The 23,553-nt window shown below is 37.4% G+C and overlaps 1 protein-coding gene across 2 annotated transcripts in view; it reads right to left on the bottom strand.

Moving 5' to 3' along the window:
• The window catches only part of DENND6A (DENN domain containing 6A), a 49,434-nt gene extending 32,337 nt beyond the window's left edge, over positions 1-17,097 (bottom strand). The window contains exons 1-3 of one of the 2 annotated variants that reach the window (XM_090283982.1): positions 16,826-17,097; positions 3,556-3,594; positions 3,415-3,457 (exon numbers count right to left, since the gene is read on the bottom strand). In XM_090283982.1, coding sequence (XP_090140108.1) covers positions 3,415-3,457; positions 3,556-3,594; positions 16,826-17,074 — 331 coding nt within the window. In that variant the 5' untranslated portion in view covers positions 17,075-17,097. The remainder of the gene's footprint in view (positions 1-3,414; positions 3,458-3,555; positions 3,595-16,825) is intronic. The other variant, XM_090283983.1, reaches the window with a different exon arrangement.
• Positions 17,098-23,553: the final 6,456 nt, after the last annotated feature.

The following is a 23,553-nucleotide window of genomic DNA, read 5'->3' as shown; positions in this document are numbered from 1 at the left end:
GACTCTAAATTAAAAGTTGACAACAGACCAAACGACTCGATGAATTCCAAGCATCAAGCATCTTACCCAATATACTCACTAAGAAAACTAAAGATCTACAAAGCTCCAAATATACCTAAAAGTTATATAGTATGTGTGTTACAGCTTTCTGACTATGGCATAAAAGAGAGATAACATTTTAATGGAAATTAGTTTTTCTTTATATTAACCAAGGTATGAAGATTAATTTACACAAATTTTAAGCTTAAATGACAGCTTTCTAAGGAAAATACACATTAACATGAGTTCTTGATCAAGAGAACCATAAACCCTATCTTGTGATAGTACCAAGTATTAAGAAAACAGCAAATCTGTTCATTAACACCCGACGGCTTTAGAAAAAGTTATATTTAATCTCCCACAATCTTTACTAGCCTAGAAAACTGAACGAATAATTCAACACTATTTATTTTTGGTGTTTCTGTTTTATTTTATTATTTACTTATTTATACAGTGTTCACTTTACCACAGATTCATAAACATAGTCCATTAAGTACATGTGCCAAAAATATTCTTAATCATTCCCCTTTGAGTGAGTACAGAAGTAGTTTCCACTTTTCTTCTCTAAATCTTTTTTTTTTTTTTTGGTATTTTATTAATTATGCCACTACAGTTGTCCCAGTTTTTCCCCCTTTGACCCCTCCACCTGCCACCCCACATTCCCTCCAGCAATCCCCCACTTAGTTCATGTCCATGGGTCGGTCATGCATATAAGTACTTTGGCTGCTCCATTTCTTATACTATTCTTAACATCCCCCCATCTATTCCATACCTACCAATTTGTCCTTCTTAATCCTCGCACCTTTCCCCCATTTTCCCCCTTCCCTCTCCCAACTGATAAACCTCCAAATGACCTCCATACCTCTGATTCTATTTCTGTTCTGCTTGTTTGCTTAGTTTGTTTTTTAGATTCAATTGTTGACAGTTGTGAATTTACTGCCATTTTAAGGTTCATAGTTTTGATCTTCTTTTTTGGTTTTTCTCCCTTCATTTTTCTAGTAATTCTTTTAAACTGTATTTTATAAAAGCATTGGTCCACAAGATTGGATATTTAAAAAAACAAAAATTCAACTGGCCTTTCAAAGATAGTGTGAGCAGCACTGCTTTCGGCACTGGGGAAGTATAAAGCACATAATAATGTCCCTGCTATTACAGAGAAGAAATATGTTGAGACAAATATTGTCTGCATATCTAATCCAACCAGAGCAAGGATTAATCCTTCCCTTGAATTCCCCATTACTTAAAACTTTACTAATGCTGAGTCTTCTCTCTGGACATAGTCCTTGTGTACCCAACACAGCTTAAGCCTCAGGAACACGTGTATCCAAATGATGTTAATGACAAACATAAGAAGAAAAATATCTGACAAATAACTTATCAAAGAGTAGGAATACTTTAAACTTGGGCTCCTAAACATAAAAGCCACTCAAATGGAACCTAAAAACAAACTCATTTTCAAAGTCATGAGATCTAAGGGGTGGGGTAGGGGGAGAAAGAGAGAGAGAGAGAGAGAGAGAGTGCGTGTGTGTGCGCGCATGTGGTGTGATGTTGTGTTGGTAGAGGGTGGAAGAGGTGGAGGACTGGCAAATCATTCTACTGGGAATCCCCAAAGCACTCCTCTTTACCTGTACAGCATAACAGAATCTAAATGTTCTTTTGGTTTTTAAAAGTGTGCATCATGGAAATGAAACCTAGACTTTCCTAAAGACTGCTCTACTGTACCTAAATCTCCTTCTTAACAATAAAAGCTATTTCAGGAAAAATTAAATCCAGTTCAAAGTTGGCACAGTTATCCCAACTTCCATTTAATAAAACACTTAGGTGAAACAAATTCTTTGGATAATCACAAATGAGAATAGTGATCTCAAAAACATACAAAACTCAGTCTCTTGCTGTCTAGATTAACATTCATCTGTTAAGATGGCAAGGTGTCTGTTTTTAAGATCTTTTGTCAATTTTACTTCTAAGTACCAACCATACTTCAAATAAAATGAGCCACACTTCATTTGATGTAGATCTTATAAAAAAGGCATGACAGAACATCTGTAGGTCACTCAAATGCCTGAAATATTGATCAAATTCTGATTTATACAGATTTACACTTGAATTTAACTTCCAATAAGAAAATAACGTATGGAGAGACTAACTACAAAACTAGAAATGAAAAAGCAATCTGAATACCATATATCGTAATTAACCTCTTAGCCTTGATGCTCATGTAGAGATATGAAAAAGCAAGCAAGCCATGAAAACCAACTATGATCTGAAAGAGGAGAGTGTGCAGTAGATTCTACTAGAACTCCAATCACGTAATCAGCTCATCCTGCAATCCATACATACAACTCAGCTTACCCTGAGCCCTGGAAGTCCAATCCAACACTCACTACATTCAGAACCACAGGTGTGGACTTTGTAGGCAAAACATATTACAAGATTCCAATAACTCCAGGTAAGAACAAATGTCCTACTGGGATCTCTCAAATGCATCTTTTTATTTCATCTATTTTATTTTATCTTTTTTTTTTTTTTTTTTTACCAAGATAGCACTTCTCTTTTATATATTTCATGAAAAATTAGTTCCAAACATATAGGGAAAAACTCTGGAAGCACTTATAAGAAAAGGAAAAATCCTTTAAAAAATTAAAATGTCTACTCTCTCAAATCAGACTGACTAAACTAAGTTAACAGAATATTAGAAGCAACCTCAAAAGGAAAGGGAACTGAACTATTTTCACTTCATAGGCTTCCAACTATGTGCGATCATAAAAGCTGAATGCTCTGAAAAGCTGTTTTAAAAGTGAAACACAAGAGGTAACCTGAATAATTTCAACAATTAAGACCACACAAAGGGAGAGTTTGAAAGAGACAAGCAAAACCAGTCTAAAATAATAGCAAACACTCATATGGTGTTTCCTACACACTTATTCCAAGTGCTTTATATATATAACTCAAATATATTACTGAAAATAACGTATGGTCATGCTTTATCACTAGATTCACACTGCTGTTGTTTTTTTAAAACTCATTGCTTTTACAGAGTTCTTGGCAAGCTCTCAAATCTGAAACTAAAAGTAAACTACTTACTATAAATACCCAAAAATACCAATGTCACTGATTTTCAGGCTCTTCACTATTTCAACAGTTTATTGCTCCTTGATGTTTACCACATTACAACATAATTATTTAAAGTTGAACCAACTATAATCAACAAGACATGACTAGGCTTATAAAACTAGGAATCTAAATCACTGACCTGTTAGTCTCAAATTGAGTTTGCATACTAAATACGATGTTCAGTCAACTTTCATATATTAACAGTATAACCATTATTCTTAGTATAAAATTCAGCAGAAACACCACATGAAAAATAGTTACCTGAATTTGAATCTGGAAAAGACAAATAGCAAATATTGGTTTTCTGAAAAAGAAAACAAAAGCTATATGTTGATATACACACACACCGAGAAAAACAAACAAATACAACAGCAGACTACACAGAGCAATATTTTTACTTACTTCTCTATCAGTAAGTTTGGAATGTTGAGGATAAATTACCTAGAAGAAAAAGAGAAATTATGTTAGACAAATATATTGAGTGTATATTATAAACATTAGTAGGTACTTCCAAAATTTAGTTGGCTATGGTCAAATAGTTTCAAGAAATAGTTCACAAACTTTAACAATGAAACATGCGAAACAGAATTGAGTAGGATTTACATTAGACAAAAAAAAAAAAAAAATCTTTTTGATTCCAAGTTACCTCTATATGATTGGTGAAATCTTGAGTTATCAAGAATAATTTACAAACTGAATTACCAATAACTCAAAGCTTATTGAGTCTTTTCTTTGAAAGACTAAAATTAAAGAGAAATTTATCTATCAGCTGGTATCTACTTCAAGCAATAATAATTTTGAGTACAAGAAGTAGTATAAATTACTAACTTATTAAAAGAAAAATAAAAAGGAAAATTATCTGCAGTTCAAGAAATTTCAAAGGCCATCTTCCACCATAAAACCTGTCCTAATTCCCTCCGATTCCTTTAATCACTGCCTTTTCCTAGACAGGTTGGTTTAGTGTCTGCAGTAATCACAGCCCCCTTGAGGGAAACTCCCGCCCTACAGCTGCAGCAAAGGAAGGCAGACCAGGCCAGAACAGCTACTGCAGGAACAAGCACTAGTAAAACACCAGATCTAAAGGCACCCACTCCATAATCCAATCAACTGCCTGGAAGTGGCTGGGTATGAAAATATTGACCCAAAGAATATCAATGCTTAAGTGGACCAATCCAGATTCTCTTGGGAATGTGAAGAAGAGACGGAATTAGGAGCAGCAGGTTAGTGAGAGACTGACAACAAAAAGGAGAGAAAACAACACAGAGAGTAGCTGAATTATGTGAATGTTGGGTTGCTAATGTGGGTATCCATGACTACCTACTTTTGGAAGAATCTATAAGTTCTTCCAGTCCCCAGAGCTGCCTGAGCGCCTGAAAAATCTTCCCTTTCCAGAAATAACATATCACATTATAAACCATATTAAAGTGGTTTCACATATTTATCTCATTTATTTAGTTTCTCACAACAGTAGACAAGGCTAATAATGGTATCCCCATTTTACACATAAGAACACTAAGATAAGAAAAAGATGGAGAGAATACTTAATGAGCATCTTCTGGAATTTTTCATTTTCACAATCCTATCAATTCTCCCCATCTTTACCAAGGAGTGAATGAGTTCACAGTAGTTAAGTAACTTTCCCAAAACTTGTCTAGTGAGTGCCAGAGCTAGGACTTGAATTTAGGTCTGATTCCAAAGTATACAAGCCACCGTTCCTCACTGCACCTATAGTAGTGATCATTAACATGCAATCACAGCCCTATATCCAGGACTATGGGGAGGGTCTACAGAGCTAGTATTTTACATGAAAACCACCCACCATTCTTGAAACAGAGAAGGAAAAGAAAGCATATTCTCTCTACTTACCCTGCTTTGTATCCCATGTTCTGACCAACCTGACTTAACCTCTGTCTCCACAATTCATGAAGGCAAGAACCTGGTCTCTTTTGTTCACTACTCTATCTTGACACCTAGAACAGTCTCTGGTACACAGTAGACACTAAAAAAATATTTCTTCAATCAGTGAATAGACCCTCAAATTAAGTCCATTCAACAACTCATTATTTAATATGTAACTTCTTTATGTGTGGATATACTCCCTTGAGACCACTTTACCTTGTTCCCTTTAATCCAGAAATGGCAAGCTTATAATCTATTTAACTATAAGAGTATTTTATGAAAGTCTCATTACATCTAAGTTACCCTGGAGTTTGCTGATCTAAAACACTGGTAAGTGTAGTAGCCTGTAATAGCTTAATATTAGGCTCTAAAATAAGTTTTATGTAAGTGCCCTTTGGACTTTTCTTGTGATTAAAATATCCACTCAAAAGCAAATACACAAAATTTCTTTTTTTTTTTCTTTTATATAATCACATGGTTCCTTTGGACTCCAGTTCCATGTGTTTTAAAATACTAGCATGACAATATAGAAAAAAATATTGGTATGTTTTACCTATATGAGTACCTTAAATATACATAACATGTGCGTATATATGTTTAATAAGTTTATATATGCTATATATATTTAAGTAAGCTAAAAAGACATAAGAACTACATAACCCATCAAGTCTGCCTTTTAAAAATTGTACTAAACTGTCAAACAGAATTCTAGAACCATTTTAATGTTCTCTGTTGAGACTATACAGTGTTTATTCTAGAATAGATATAGCATTTTTAAAAACAGTATATTATATGTTGTAACTATCCAAATGTTCACTCTGTACTTAAGATCAGAAAAATCCACTTAATTTTAAAACTTCAATTAAACACCCTAAAAATAACAAAAGTGAACATTGTGAAGTATCTTGAACTGCATAAATTGTTAATAGAATTATTTTCTATGTACATACTTTATTTCATGAAAAAAAAGTTTAAATATAAGTTTGGGCAATCACTGTTAGTCTAGTCAGTTAGCTCCTGATACCTATATGGAAAATTAATCAACTATGGATTGGCCCCAGTACCTGGAGATGCCTCTCTGCTTGAAGTTCTCTCTCTCCACAGCTTAACTCCTGGCATCTCTGCCCCCAAGCCACTGGCATTCCTGGGAGGCATCAAAGGGGACACAGAGCATCAGCCAATGTCAGCCTGGCTCTGTTACCTATGATAAGATCTCCTATGTCATAACAAATGAAGGAGAGATGGCCAGGTAAGAAGTCAAGAAAAAAGTAAGTTTTATTTGATATAATTATTAAGGCCTAAAAAATTATGACGTAGCATATATTTCACATCATGATAGAAGAGGAAATGTGCCTCAGGAAAATATTAATATATATACTAAAAGTTATAAAATCTTTTAAATATGGCTATTTTATTTAAAGGTATGTCTATCTGCCACTTGCCCCTGCATATTCTAACATTCCTACCATAGGAGGGGAATAATAATGGTCCCAGAAAAAGGAAAATTAGGAATAACAGTTAACTTACTGCTAGTATCACTTGGACATGGGAAAAATTCATGCCTACATGCACCCCAGTTGTGTATAAATTGGTGCCTGACTATTGCTGTGTGACTAAATATCTGTCACCACTGCACAACCCCACCTAGCATCCCAGGCTTATAAGAGATTATTATTTTCCCAGAACACCTGCCTTATCTCCTTCATAAACATTAACTCACATATAAACATTATCACAACCTTAAAGAGGATGCATTATCACATGTGGTATTCTTTCTAATAATGTATAACCTCAGACTAATCACGAGAACATACCAGAAAAACCCAATTTCGGAGACATCCTACAAAATATCTGACTGGTACTATTCCAAAATATAAAAGTCGTGAAATACAAGAAAAGACTGGAGACTTCCACAGACTGGATAGGACTATGGAGACACTGACACCTAAATGCAATGTAGGAACCTAGATTGAAACCTGAAACAGGAAAAGGACATTAGAAAAACTGGTGAAATCCAAAACAAACTCTGTTGTTTAATAAATTGTATTACATTCTTAGTTTTGATTACTGTATTATGTTTATACAAAATGTTAATTTTAAAGACGGATGAATTACTTTTGTAGTAACTCTATGAAAATCTAAATTATCTCAAAATAAGGTTTAAAAAAGTAACACTTCTACTACATATCACATACAAAAAGTGACACAAAGTAAATCAAAGACCTAAGTGTAAGCACTAAGACTATAAAACTTTTAGAAGAAACCATAGGAATAAATCTTTATGACTGTGGATTAGGCAATGGTTTCTTAGGTATGATATCAAAAGCACAAGCAACCAAAGAAAAAACGAACTAGACTTCATCGAAATTTTAAACCTTTGTGCTTCAAAGAACACTACCCAGAAAGTGAGACACCTCATAGAGAGAAAATATATCTGAAAAGGGACTAGTATACATAATATGTAAATAACACATTTCAATAATAAAAAGTAAAATAACCCAATTTTAAAATGGACAAATGATATTAGGCATTTCTCAAATATATATATATAAATAAATGGTAAATAAATACATGAAAAGACACTCAACATCACTAGTCATCAGGGAAATGCAAATAAAATTATAAGATACCACTTCATAACCACTAGAATGGCTGTAAGCAAAAGACAACCCTGGAGAGGTGGCTCAGATGGTTAGAGCACTGTCCTGTACACCAAAAGGTTGTGGGTTTGATTCCCTGGTCAGAGTGTGTACAGGAGGCAACCGATGGATGTTTCTCTCTCCCTTTTTCTCTCTCTAAAATCAATAAACATACCCTCAGCTGAGAATTTTTTAAATTTATTTTACACTTGATCTTAGCCAAAAGGCCGAAAAGCGATTAAAATTTATTTTAAAAAGGACAAACAATAACCAGAGCTGGCAGAATATGGAGAAATTAGAACCTTCGTACATCGTTGATGGAAATGTAATATGCACCCATAATGGAAAACAGTTTAGTAAACATAGTTACCATATGACCCAGCAATTTCACTCCTAGGTATATATCCAAGAGCAGTGAAAACATGTTCATACAAAACTTGTAGACAAATATTCATAGCAGCATTACTCATAACAGCCAAAAAATGGAAACAATCCTTATTTTCATCAAATGATGAACAGATAAAGAAAATAAAACAGTAAATCCATATAATGATACAAAATTGAAGCATAAAAATGACTAGTAAACAAAATGTGATACAATACATCCATGATACAAAATTCAACCATAAAAATAAATGAAGTACTAATACATACAACATGAATAAACCTTGAAAATATTATATGTAGTCAGACACAAAAGGCGACACACATTATTATTCCAGTCACATGAAATGTACAGAACAATAGAATCCATAGAGAAAAAAAGTGAATTTAGTGGTTGCCAGGGGGCTGAGGGGGTAATGGGTCATAACTGAAAGAGGATAAGGGAAATTTCTGGGGCAGGTATAATAGTTTTCTTTTCATCCCTATGGTAGTGTCATGGCATGTTCATTTTATAAAAATTCAAACTACAGACTTAGGATTTGTGTACTTTTTTATTCGTATGTTATACTTCAATAAAAAATATTTACTCATTTTAAAAAGTGGAAAAAATGGCCTGACATCACAGTATTAGGACAGGCTGGGCCTCAGTCAAAGATTCCAGCTCACTCAAAATCTATCTAAGCTAAATTATGCTATAGGAAAGTTTGATCAGTTTGAACATGGAATGGACAGGGAAGAATGTCTCTCTCAAAAAAAAAAAAATAAAGTAGTTTAGATTTCATTGTCCATGTTTTACATCATACATCATAGTAAATACAAAAACATAAAATACTTGTCAAAGGACTAACTAGATAGGAGAATGCCCCCAATTATGTCCAGATTGGGATTATACAATTGCACAAAAGAATCAGAAGAAGCCTCTGTAAAAACTGGGAGTCTAAGAAGCTCAGGACACTAAGGCTTTAATTTTCAAATCACATAACTACATCAAGCTATACATCAAGTGCTACTAGTTCACAAGGAGATTTAAAGGCCATTATTAGTACCCTGAAAATCCTTCTATCACAACACTCACTGTTAAATGTCCTACCTTCCCTGCTACACTGTAAACTCAATGAAGGGAAGAAATGATCAAGGCTTTATCTGCAGAACATACCAGTCTGGATATGGTAGGTTCCCAATAAGTATCTGCTCAACAGATGGCTCAATGAGACAATACAGCAACATACAATTACACAGAAATTTCAATTGAAAGAGTAAACTTGCTGATTACTGAAACTATGGATTACCTAGTTTAGTAAGAGTGAAATGAAGAAACAACCCTTTATACACACTGCCTTTATCCTTCTCAGAAAAAAAAAAAGAAACTGCTAAAATAAAGAAAATTGGTGATTACTTCTCCACCCTGTGAAAAGATAAGGGGGAACAGGCAATGACTCAAGAAAGCAAAAGTTGGAAAGAAAATAAGTCAATTCTGCTAACTGCTCTTTTAAGAAGAGCATAGAAATTTATCTTGACCCCAAAGCAGAGTTTTACCTTCAATTTGTTATAAAACTGGGGGAGGAGGGCAGGGAGGATCAGTAATCTATAAGAAATCTGACTCACACAATATATTTATAAAATTGTTCTGCTTTTTATAATTTAACTTGCTTGAAATTCAGCAAGAGGTGCAATACAAACTGTATGTACATACAAATAGGTTATGTCATAGGTCATCAGCAAAATGAAACCTAATGAACTTGATTCCCAGGAAGTGCTTTACATACCTGTGATTCACAACCAAAACTGTGTATTTTTTAAAAAATCAATTTAAGGCAAGACAGAAGTTAAGAGAACAGCCAAGAACAGTCCTACTCTGATTACTGAATAAGCAAGGACACTAAGTATAAAAGGAATTAACATACTGGGCATGCTTTAAATGACAGGCATTCAAGATGGAGGTCTAGACAGACACACTGCTGCGTCTCCCTCCACAACTAGAAGGAAAACTACCTCAGAACTAGAGACAACCAGAAGTTCCAGAAAACTGAGCTGCATGGAAGTCCAACAAACAAAGATATAAAGAAGAAATACTCATTCAGACAGGTAGGAGGGGCGGAGCCAGAGCAGAGAGGACGAGGTGTGGTGGTGGTAGCAGGGGTGGCAGTGGCAGGCCAGCAGAAAGCGCAGTCATTCATTTTAAAAAGTAGGGAGGGACACCTAAGGAGCACTCCCAGCACCAGACCAGACCCCACAGCTCATGGCTCCACTGCTGGGGAGGATGAAGCCTCATTGCTCCTGATTGTTTAAACAGTGGGGGTTGGGACGGAGGAGGAAACTGCCACTCTCTCAGTAGAGTGCGCTTGTCTGAAGGGCCCCCACAGTCCTAGAGCGTCCACAGACCCACTCAGTCTGGGAACAACGGCCACGGCGGCAGCTAGAGGCACCAGTCCCATGCGGAGGTGGGAGAAGTGCCTGGAAGAGGAGCGAGTGCTGGGCAGGCGGCATTGTTCCCTCTCAGACCCCTCCCCCACACACAGCACCACAACGTGGTGAAAAGGGTTGCCTTTTACTGACAAACACCTAATGCTTCGCCCCTTACAACATAACAGGAGCGACAGCTCTAACTAAGACACAGAGGCAAACAAACACAGGAGCCTGTCAAGATGAGGAGACAGAGAAGTATGGCCCAAAAGGAGAACGGATCAAGGTTCCAGTGGGAGAACTATGTGATGAGAAGATAGCCAACCTAACAGACGTAGAGCTCAAAACACTGGTGATAAAGATGCTCACAGACTAGACAGATATGCTTAGGTACAGCAAACGCATAAGGTCAGAAGTGAAGACTATGGTAACTGAAACGAAGGAAAATCCACACAAAACCAATGGTGAAGGGAAAGAAACCGGGGTTCAAATCAATGATTTGGATCATAAGGAAGGAAAAAACAGTCAACCAGTACAGAATGAGGAAACAAGAACTGAAAAAAACAAGGAGAGGCTTAGAACCTCTGGGTCAACTTTAAACATGCCAACATCTGGATCATAGGGGTGCCATAAGTAGAAGAGGAAGAGCAAGAAATCAAAAGCTTATGTGAAAAAATAATGAAGGAAAACTCCCCAAATTTGGCTAAGGAAATAGACATACAGGTCCAGGAAGCACAGAGAGTCCCAAACAAGCTAGACCCAAAAAGGACAACACCAAGATACATCATAATTAAAATGCCAAAGGTTAAAGACAAAGAGAGAATCTTAAAAGCAGAAAGAGAAAAGCAGAGAGTTACCTACAAAGGGGTGCCTATAAGACTTTCAGCTTATTTCTCAAAAGAAACTTTGCAGGCAAGAAGAGACTGGCAAGAAGTATTCAATGTGATGAAAAGCAAGGACCTACAACCAAGATTACTCTATCCAGCAAAGCTATCATTTAGAATGGAAGGGCAGATAAAGTGCTTCCCAGATAAGATAATGCTAAAGAAGTTCATCATCACCAAGCCATTATTAATATGAAATGTTAAAGGGACTTATTTAAGAAAAAGATCAAAACTATGAACACTAAAATGACAACAAACTCACAACTATCAACAACTGAATGTAAAAAATAGAAACTAAATCCAACTAAGCAAACCAGAACAGGAATAGAATCATAGGTATGGGGAGCATTTGGAGAGTTATCAGCTGGGAGGGGGAAGGAGGTGAAATGGGGAAATGGTACAGGGATTAAGAAGCATAATTGGTTAGTACAAAATAGACAGGGGGACGTTTATAATAATATAGGAAAGTGCAAAGCCTAAGAACTTATATGCACGACCTATGGACATGAACTAAGGGGCATGGGATACCTGGACGGAAGGTGGGTACTGGGTGGAGGGGAGCAAAGGGAAAAGTAATTGGGACTACTATAACAACATAAACAATAAAATATACTTTTAAAAAATGACAGGAATTAATTCTTACATGCATTACCTCACTTTGTACCTCCAACAACACCCTCAGGATATCACTTTCCCACTTTTTGAGGAAAATGAAACTCAGAGAATTGAAGACACTAGCCAAATTTCAGACAACTAACAAATGTTCAAAACCCCAAAACTTGGACTCTTTTCACTACATTGAAATTCCATCCAAATATTTGATAGGTCATAGACTTCAAGAGGATGAAAGCCATCAATGATGCCCTCAATTCTTACAAATTCAGAGGCCAGAGAGGGTCAGGAGGCGACCACAAATTATAGAAATGTCAACCCTCTATGACATTTTATGTGTGCACATGATTTAAAGGCCCTCAAAAATGCAGAACATATCTAAAATGTGTGTGCAAGCAGCAAATAAATCTGTATACTGTGAAGAAATAAAAAGAAAATTATTAAATATGCAAATTAAGAAAAATGATTAAATTAATTATGGTCCATAAAATTATATTTATGAAGACTAATTATCTGGCACATTTTTTATGAGTATGTTTATCAATAAAAGGAGACTCTTACAGCAGTCCTGTTTGGGAGTCTGCTGTCCATCCCATGATTTGGAAATGTCCCCTTCCTCCTTCTGCAGGGGTGAGCATACATAGCAGCTACTGTTACTGAGACCCTGTCTCCTGAACAAAACAGAGTACTTCACACTTGCTGAGCCAATCAGATACTCCAGTATTTGAATTACACTTCAGTCTGATTCTACAATACAAAAGTAGAGTAGCTAAAATCAGTACGTTAGGGTAACCCAAAGTCAAGTAAAATAGGGGTGCTGAAACTGAGACGATTGCAGAGGAAACCAACCTCAGCATGGAGAATATAGAGAAAGCAGAGACAAAGACCACACAGCTCCAGAGACAAAGGCAAAAGTCTGGGGCTTTCCAAATTCCCTGAGGTTCATTCCTCTTTCATATATCTGTGTTCCAAGAGACTCCCCATAATCAATCTTTTTACTTAAATTTATTTGAGTGTTTCTGTTCCTAACTGTCAAATTAATCTTTGACAGATATGAAATTATATAAAGAAAAAAAATAACTAAAACACCAAATATTAAAATATTAATTAATAGCAGTTGTTTCTTAGTATAATTATGAGTGATGTGTTCTAGTGTTTATAATTTTCTTTCCTGCCAAGTTTTCAACCATGAACATATTATTACTCATACAGGGGGAAAAACCTTGAATAAACGAGACAATTCTGCATTTAGATAATTAAGACTTTACTAAATAATCAGGTAATTTCAGATCTAGAAGTAACATAGAATATATAAAATCCAGAGAATTTCAAACCTTCTCCAGGGGACGCTTGGATTCTCTGATGATGCTTCAGGGCCACCTCAATGGGGAAAAAGCTAAGCACACCTCCTCAGTTTTTATCTTTTGCAGGCTCTTCTAGCTCAAGACACCTTCCCACAACTATCTCCTTTACTCAGGACAGGGCCCCTCCCCTCCACAGACATGTTATACAACATGGACAAATCTCCCAACCACCCAAATCTTTAGCTGATTTTATCAGAGTGGGAATCTGTCCCAAACCAGGCCTTAGTACCTTCCTCTGGTGTTTGGAATGAGTGACATTCACACTCCACTTAAGCAGTTGAAAGGGGCAGCTTCACCACCATAAAGATCACAGAAGCAGAGAAGTCAGTTTGCAAGGAGCATGAAGCATGAACAAAATCCATAAAACAAGACCATAACCAGGGGCTTCCCTGTTCTAGACTCTAGCCATTTTCTGAAACTACTAGTTTTGTATCTTGGACACCTTGAAACACCTATGTGGCCTGTAACTTAAAAGTTTCTGTTGTTTATAACCAAATGCACACAGAAAGGCTCCATTTCAACCTATTAGCCATTAAGATACATTACATTTTTATTTACACTGGGGAAAACCGTTCCCCTACTTTAAAAAAGTACTGATTCTAGTAACTTCATTTTACAAGTGAGAAAACTAAAGTCCAAATGCCTCATCTTCACAAAGCAAGTTAGTGGTTCTCCCAATCAAAAATGAAAAAGGAAATATCAACGTTTCCCAAATACAGACTTACACACGTCTTACTGGGAGCCAGCCAGGCACTGTTCCAAATGCTTCACAAAGATTATCTAATTCCCACAACAATGCCAAGACACAGGTACTGTTATTCTGTTGCAAAGGAGGAGCTTGGGTCTGACAAGCAAAGTAATGTACCCAAAGTCACAGAGATTTAGACCTAGGCAGTCCAGCTCTAGAGTCTGAGTTCCTGATCAATATTCTATACCAGTGGTTCTCAACCTTCCTAATGCTGTGACCCTTTAATACAGTTCCTCACGTTGTGGTGACCTCCAACCATAAAATTATTTTCGTTGCTACTTCATAACTGTAATTTTGCTACTATTATGAATTTTAGTGTAAATATCTGATATGCAGGATGTATTTTCATTGCTACAAATTGAACATGATTAAAGCATAGTGATTAATCACAAAAATAATATGTAATTATATATGTTTTCCGATGGTCTTAGGCGACCCCTGTGAAAGGGTCGTTCGACCCCCAAAGGGGTAAGGACCCACAGGTTGAGAACACTTGCTTTACTATACTGTTACTTTAGCAGGAATTTAAACTTAAGTGGCACTGTTTAAGCACTTGTTTAAAATCTGCAAATAGTATTTTCTGTCATGGCAGAACAGACTCTCAAGTCTCTCTCAAGCCTAAGATTCAGTGACTTTTTGATAACACAGGTGATTCTAGGATATCATTGTCCAAGCCTAATTTTTAATCCAGTCTTTAATTAACTTCCCTTTTTAGTCTCCATGGTTCTGCTTTATAGGAAGTAGGGCTGAGCTACTATAAGTGACTTCCCCAACACAATTCTACACTTACTTTTCTTGTCCTATTACAGCCAACCCTCCTGTCCATTTTTGGCCTGAATATAGCTATAATACAAAGGTAAAATACTCTATATTTTTCAACTATTGTTATATTCATTTCTAATTTGTGTTTTTTTTATTTTTTAATTAAATTTATTGCGGTGACATTGGTTAATAGGCTCATATAAGCTTCAAGTTTATATTATAAAAGAGGCAAAAATGCAATATTCTACGTTTCTCAGGAAAACGAAAAAAAAAATTAAATTGTGTTGCATCCCACTTAATGTGTTTGTCTATCTTTGTTCCTTTAGTAGGGCTCGTCCTCACTCTCATCCTACACCTTCTAAAATCAGTGATTCTTAATCTAGGGACAATGGACTATAAAGTCTATAAGTAACCCCCAGATAATACATGGAAGCAAATATATAATTTTTTATTAGTAAACATTTTCTTAATGAAGAGAGTTCATGAAGTTTATCATATATTTTTTAGTTTCAATATGCAAATTATGAACTACTGACCTAAAGAATACTCTATACAGTTAGCATATGCCATGAAAAATGAAATTCAAAATAAGACCTTTAATGATCCTCATTTTTGTAGCACCTCGATTATGCTAAGTACTGTTTATTTGGTCAGAAAAACATACTCATGTTATAAAAAGTGTCTCAAATAATGGGAGTCTAAAAAGATCTCCTTTAGCTATGTTAAAATACAATCCACTGCTTTCTGGTTAAACTATATTTTGCTACATATGTAACTTCAGGTTCACATGTCAATGCAATTGACAGATGGCTTATAAATCTCTTCTTCAAATTCTTTAAGAAATGTTATTTCTATCTCAATAAGATAAAGAATTGTTTCTGTATTCATTCATTCTATCAGCAAGTATTCACTGAACACCACTATGTGCCAGGCACTGCATTTGTCCCTATGTGCTACCGTGATTAATTCCTGGTTCTCCCCTAAATTGTAGCCTCAATCTACAGAGTTTAGAGCATATCATTCCTATTTGTATGCCCAGCAGCCAGCATAACAACTAGATCTTAGAAACAGTGTACGAAACTGCCTAATGATAAAACAGAGAAGACAGGCTGAATATAAAAGCAGTATCCTCACATTAAGAAAAACCTCCCTGGTCAATTTTCATAGCCAACTCATGTCACTAAAGTCAGAATGAGATGGTTCATTAAAATGTCATTATTACCCCCCAAAAACATACATCCTTCTGATAACGTTTTCCTTGGATATATAAAGACAAGTAATCTCTTATACTATAAAAAAGTACCCTACACAGTATCAAGAACAGGTAAGATTCGAAGGCCTTTCAATAAGGCGCCATAAATACGGAAAATCTGACAGATTCACAAGCAAACGACTTCCCCTATGTCCATCTTGATATTAGCTTCTGGGCCAAATGTTTCAGAAGGAACATCAAGAAATAATAGAAATGAGGAACAAGAAGAGGAAAAGGAGAAAAGGCATGCTGAGATAAGCATTTCGGCTCAGGCTCAATGGAATGCTCTAATAGTTACTACTGTTAACGACCAAAACAATTCTGAGTCTAAAAAAGTCTGTTGTGAGATGTTGGGCTGTTATATTTCACAGTATGTCACGGGCATTGTTTGCTTGAAAAAGTTCCAAACCCCCTGCCAGCAGCGTCCTCCGGGTGCCGCTAACCATTTCAGTTATGTATTCTTGTGACACCGGGTATTTTTTTTTAAATCAACAAGTATTTAGGAGGGGCCCTGAGAGAACTTTTCACCCCTAGCCGCAGCCCATGATCCTCCCATGAGATCTGCCAATAGACCGCAGCCCGGCCCGATGGGCGGAGGGACAGCGCGCCACACCCGGATGCGCGGCGGCCGGGGTCCAGGCCCAGTGGCCCGCCACTCTGCTGGGGCCACGCCGGAGCGGGGCACTGGGACAGGGCGGAGGGACAACGCTGCGGCCGGGCCTCACCTCCACGGCTTGGCCCAGCTCCAGGTCGAAGCCCACCACACACACGCAGTGCAGCCAGGCCGAGAAGCCATCCCAACGCAGCGGGCCCCGTCCGCGGCCGTCGTCTTCTTCATCCTCCTCCGGCGTGGTTCCCGCCGCCACCATGACCGGTGCCTCCCGCTCCTCCTCCTCCTCCGCCGCCGCCGCCGCCGCCTCCCCCAAGGGCCCGTGGGAGCAGAGTCCCGAGCCTGCCAGGTCCCGCAGAGCCATCCGCTGGCCCCTTGCTATTCGCGCCCCCTTGCAGTTCGCGCCCCCTCAACCGCGGACCCGGCCCCAGAGCGCTCAGCTTTGCGCAGGCGCAGCCGCCGCTGCCGCAGCCGCAGCCGCGGGGGCCGGACTCTGTCGGGGCGGGGCTAGGGACCACGTGACTGTAGAAGCCCCGCTCTGCATGGCTCCTCCCTTGGCACCATGTGGACGTCCGGAAGTCACGCTGGCTTTTCACTAGTGCTGTGAATCCGGAACTGGCTTCCTTGTATCAAAGCACTTCATGATTGAGCCGGTGGCTTATGAATCATGGCGTCCTCCTTCACAGTCCAGCGACCAAGGAATGAATTATTTTTTGAATGACACGGTTCATAATTATAAGCTATTATTTAACTAAATTAAACATAATGGTAATGGTGGCAAACATTGAACACTTACTCTGCCAGTTGATGTGCCAAGCAAGTACTTTAAAAATATTACTTCGCTGAATCTTCACATCATGGTTAGACGGTAGATCTCATTTTCTTTTTAGTCCTCACCTGAGGCTATGTTTTATTGATTTTGGCAGATTTTTTTGATATGTTTATTGATTTTAGAGAGGAAGGGAGAAAAAAAAAAACATCTGCTAGAAAGAAACAGCATCAGTTGCCTCCCACTCATATCCGGACCGGGATGGAACCGGGAAATCCAGGTATGTGCTCTGACCCAGAATGGAACCTGCACCCTTTTGATGCAAGGCAGTGGGAAGGGGCTGGAGGACAACACTCCAACTGAGCCACCTGGCCAGTTTATAGTTCATTCAAACAGTCTGTTTATTTAACAGTCCTGTGCCTTCACTCTGGCTCAGTTGGTTTGGTGTCCTCCCACAAAGCAAAAGGTTGCAGGTTGGATGGTTGGTCAGGGCACATGCCTGGGTTGCTGGTTCAGTCCCTGGAGGGGGAGCATAGGAGAGGCAGCAGATTCAAGTTTCTCTCTCACGTAGATGTGTTATATTTCTCTCTCCCTCTTTCTTCCTTCCTGGCTTTCTAAGAATAAATAAATAAATTTTTTAAAGTACATATAAGAGTTCTGTGCCTTCACTCAGATTTTCTCTCTCCACTGAAGCTTCTCCCACCTATCTTGGCTTGGTTGCTTATGAGTCACTCAACACTCACACAACATCTCCAGACCTTTCTGGAGCAGCAGATTGGCCTCCACAGCAACGTATGAATCACTATCTTAGCAAGGGCATAGTCTCAGGCAGCTTTGTATGCTCAAGAGACTAGTACGGGGCTGGGTACCCAGAAGGCACTTCACTTGTTCAGTTGAATTGTTACATACATTACTGACTAGATTTGCACCTACTATGCTGAATATAAACTGCACAGTAAAAGTAAATAGGAAACACACAATAATATCCCAATAGAAAAATGGGTAAAAGACAATGGACATTAACTCACAATAAATGTATTTTTTAGAAATAACATGATGTTCATGCTTTGTACACATTACCTTCTTATCTAATCCTCCCAATAGTCCCCAAAGGGAAATCATATTATTATTCCCATTTTGCAGATGACCCTGAGGCTTCATGAGATGACAATGATGGCACAGCCAGTAAGTGGCAGAACAGAGATTTAAACCCAGATTTCTCTCACAGCCTGAGCTCCTAACATTTTGCACTGCCCAGTCAAATTTGCCCCCTTTGACAAACATTTCCGTCCACATCCTTAGAATACTTTTTATTTGGAGTAAGTGTTAGCATTCCTATTTTCAAGAAGAGGGTCAAGCATCCTCAGACATCTGTGGTGATATTTGCTATATACTTTCTTTAGGACATAAGATGAACTAGGGACAGTATTAAAGTCAAAGGCCAAATCTTTGGCTAAAACAATCTACCCTCCTACTCCAGAGAACCACTGTAGTTAAGAAAGAAAAACTATATTCAGCAATTAAGTCACTAAATCCATTATTAGGAAAGAGCAGTAGCCTTTGGTATTAAATGCAGTATTAAAAATAGCACTGGAATACAAGTCAGAAGTTTTGGATTCTAGACCCAGCTCCACCCATGATCATAGTAGGTAAGGTACTCACCCCAAGACTCAGTATCTGCATTGGTAAAATAGGAATGATTATTTCCAGCCTAGTTACTTCACCAATTGTTGGGAAGGGCCAAACTATCCCAATGCATGCATTTTACTGAATGCTAACTCATTACTAACGATTTTAAACAACAGTTGTCCCACAGGGCTGGTTATTTGACATGTGGACACAGATCACTATTCCCCAAAATGTTGTTTTATAATTTTGGATTAAGAGTAATTTTCAAAATATAGTATCCTGCAAACAACATATTAAGATGAGCATAAGTTTTATGAGAAAGTATAGCAGGGCTCTAAAGGATCTTTTAAAAATCATTCAATCTGCTTTGAAGAAAACCAAACAGTTCTAAAACAAAATTCACCACCACCAGGGAAAACAGAAAAGTTCCTATGGCTTTTCTGCCTTCTACCTTCATAACTGATATTTTCCCTTAGTGTTAACTTTAAACATAATTTCTGTGGTTAATACTTGTATGGGATCTAAGGGAAAAAGCACGAATGCCTTTTTTTCCTTCTTAAGGTTCTGTAATTAGAAACTTTGAATATGAAAGGAGCTTGGATCAGGTCATCTCTTCAAACCCATCATCTTATTCATGAATCTTTGGATGTTTGGTCAGTCAGCTGTAGTCCTAACACCCCTTATTAAGGTAAAGTCACTACCTTAAAAGCTGCTATTTTCTAGACATTCATAAGGGCTAGAAAATTCTTCCTTCTATGGAGAAAAGATCAACCACTTTATAATATGCACCCATTGGTGTAAGTTGTATTTGCTGAGATTACACAGAAGAGTTCAGCTTTTCTATATGATAGCCCTGCAAATATTTGAAAATTGTTATCCCATGTCCTCATGCCTTCTAGTTTCCAGAGTAAACTACTTCAGTTCCTCCAACTCTTCCTCAAGGGATGTAATTTCTAGGTCATTCATCATCCTGTTGCCCAACTTGGGCATACTCCAACTTATCCATATCACCCTTAAATGCGGTGCCCAGGAGGAAACACCATCCTCCAGGTGTGATCTGACCACTGCAGAGTGTACTCTGGGACTATTACCTTACTTGTCCCAGCTACCAGCCTTCTATTAATGCTGGTTCAGATCACATTTGCTTGTTTTGGCAGCCAGGTCACATCACTGGCTCAGGTTGCATTAACTGTCAACTAAAGCCCTGGGTCTTTAGCCAAGAGCATGACTGAATTCATGGCTCTGTTGCTCTTCTAATATTACAAAAAACATTGAGCACAGGATTAAAAACATTCCAAACTTCCCTATTCACTCCTAACAAAACTCCTGGCATTTCAGAAATTTTCATAGTTTAAAAAAAGAAGAAGAAGAAAGAGAGTGTGAGCTTCAGATAATGGTGTGAATTGCAGTGCCAAGTCTCTGTACTTAGTTTTACCAAAAGGACCTGAAAGGAGTCTAAATACCCAAGATATTTATCTACTTGGGCAGCCAGAGGACTTCCCTTTTGCTCTAAAGCTAAATGCTGCTGCAGCTGCTGGGCCATAACTATGCTTGTGGTGGCAAGAAAACACACAGAGAAATACACACAAGTGCCAGTGTGTTATCAACAGAAAACTAAATTTCCTGCCACATGCCTCTGAGAGACAAAATGCTTAAATGCAGAATTTGAAGGGATGATCCAGGCAAAGAAGACAGTAAAGTACACTGTTTGGTGCTTCCTAAATAGTACTTGTGAAAGCTTTTAAAAAGAAAGAAGAAGAAGAAGAAGAAGAAGAAGAAGAAGAAAGAAGAAGAAGAAGAAGAAGAAGAAGAAGAAGGAGAAGGAGAAGGAAAGGAGAAGGAGAAGGAGAAGGAGAAGGAGAAGGAGAAGGAGAAGGAGAAGGAGAGGAGAAGGAGAAGGAGAAGGAGAAGGAGAAGGAGAAGAGAAGGAGAAAGAAAGAAGAAGAAGAAGAAGAAGAAGAAGAAGAAGAAGAAGAAGAAGAAGAAGAAGAAGAAGAAGAAGAAGAAGAAGAAGAAGAAGAAGAAGAAGAAGAAGAAGAAGAAGAAGAAGAAGAAGAAGAAGAGAGAGAAGAAGAAGAAGAAGAAGAAGAAGAAGAAGAAGAAGAAGAAGAAGAAGAAGAAGAAGGAGAAGGAGAAGAAGGAGAAGAAGAAGGGGAGGGGAGGGGGAGGAGGAGAAGGAGGAGAAGAAGAATAGGGGAAGGGGAGGGGGAGAGGGAGAGGAAGGCAAAGAGCTCTGTGGTGTTCTTTTTGTTGTTATTGTTGTTGTTTAACATTCCTAATATCTGTACAATGTCTGGCACAGTAAATAGTTAATGAATGAATCAATACACTAAATATATATATAATTGCTGTTCTCCTATTTGATAGAGTTTCTTTCATGGTCAGTTTTATGAACACATGAAAAGTTAACATAAAATGTTTCTTAAATGTACTTCACTTTTAGCTTATGAAAAGTAAAGATAACAACACTTCACTTATTTGAAGCTTACTTTTCCAACTGTTTGACTCTGTTAGTGCCAGGGGACAGTTTTAATAGGTCTACTAGCAGTCAAAATACAAAACAGAAAGGGTAACCATGAGGTTCATGCCCTTTAATCAGAGAGATGTAAAGTTATTTTGTCTAAATTTACACATAATTCTAACAGATATGTTTGTCTTATTTCCCAGACTAACCAGTGAATAGGAGGAGTAAAGAGGCTGCTTGAAGCTGGGCATCAAAAGAGCAGAAAGCAAAAGGCTATAGGTTAATAGAAGGAGGAAAAGAAAAAAAGGAGTCAGAAAATGAAAACATTCAGTACGATATACAGTAAACCATTAACAGTGGTTGCCCATGGGAATACAAATGCTGAGAAATAGAAATGCTGATGAACAAAAATAGGGAACTTTGCTTTTTATTTTATACAATTTTGTATTGTTTTAGTTATTTAGAAAGGGCATATGTGTATGACTTTTATAACTAAACATTAAGAGATAACAAGTGTGTAATAGAGTTGCATATAATGTGAAAAATTGGAAACCACCTAAATGTCCAACAATAGAGGATTCACTGAAGATTATCATATATCCATTCAATAAACTTTCCTGTTGTCATTGAAAATGTCATAGAAGACCATTTTGTAGCAGGAAAAAGTTCAAAGTAGTAGAAAAAATGTACATTACAAAACAAAATATAAATTATTCTGTTTTTATAAATCATTTATAAAATAAAAGACACTGGAGTTGACATTGGGGGAATTTTTTGTTTGGAATTAAGCATTTATTTTATTTGTATAATACCTATGTAACTAAAATCTTTGTATATTTATATATGTATGTATATATTAAAAATAAGAAAATAGCTGAAATAGAAGAGAAAGAAATTAAAATGTTTTCACTAATACCTTTGTTGCAGAAACTGCAATGTCACTGTGATGGTTAATATTATGTGTCACCTTGATTGGGCCATCAAGTGCCCAGATATTTGGTTAATTATTCTAGGTGTGTCTATGAGGGTGTTTCTAGATGAGATTAATATTTGTATTGGTAGACTTGAGTAAAGCACATTGCCCTCCCCAATATGGGTGGGGCTCATGCAATCCATGGAAGCCTGAATAAAACAAACAAACAAAAAAAGCTTAGTAAGAGAGAATAAGCTCTCTGCCTGACCATCTAGGAGTTCAGACATCGGTCTTCAACCTTTGGACTCTTACTCAATCTAGAATGTTCAGGTTTCCTGGTTCTCAGGCCTTTGGGCTTAGACAGGAAATATAGCATTGGCTCTTCTGAGGCTCCAGCTTGCTGTTTGCAGATCACAAGACTTCTCAACCTATACATCTTTTTAGTTCTTTTACTTTTTTTACTTATTGATTTTAGAGAGAGTAAGAGAGAGGGAAACATTAATTTGTTTTTCTACCCTTTTATGCATTCATTGGTTGAAGCTTATATGTGCCCTGACTGGAAATTTTGAACCTGCAACCTTAGTGTAGTGGGGCAATGCTCTAACCAACTGAGCTACCCAGCCAGGGCCTATACATCTTTTTAGGGAATACATAAATAATCATCAATAAAATATTAGTAGAAATATTAACAGTAAAGACCATTCTGGTTAGATCTCCATGTTACTGGAAAATGAAGAAAAGGTGATCCTTGTTATAAAGTGGCTGAAGAACTTGACTGAACTATATTCTAGTATTTTGTAGAAAGCAAAACTTGCAGGGTATGAAATTGGTTAGTTAGCAGAGGTTATTTCTAAGCAAAGTGTTGAAGGAGCAGTTGAATCCCTCCTGACTGCATACAGTAAAAAGCAAGAGAGAAATGAATCGAAGAAGGAATTGTTAAGCAAAAGTGAAGCAGAACTTAAAGATTTGTAATATTATCATTCTGTTCATACTACAAAAAATAAGATTGTTCTAATGAGAATATTAAGGGTGTGGCCAAACAACAGGTTGATAAGGAGGTTAGTATGG

This window comes from Furipterus horrens, unplaced genomic scaffold (genome assembly GCF_987537825.1).
Source record: "Furipterus horrens unplaced genomic scaffold, mFurHor1.1.pri manual_scaffold_7, whole genome shotgun sequence".
Classification (NCBI taxonomy): domain Eukaryota; kingdom Metazoa; phylum Chordata; class Mammalia; order Chiroptera; family Furipteridae; genus Furipterus; species Furipterus horrens.
The sequence above is the reverse complement of the archived record's forward strand: the minus strand, read 5'-3'. Positions and strand labels throughout refer to the sequence as shown.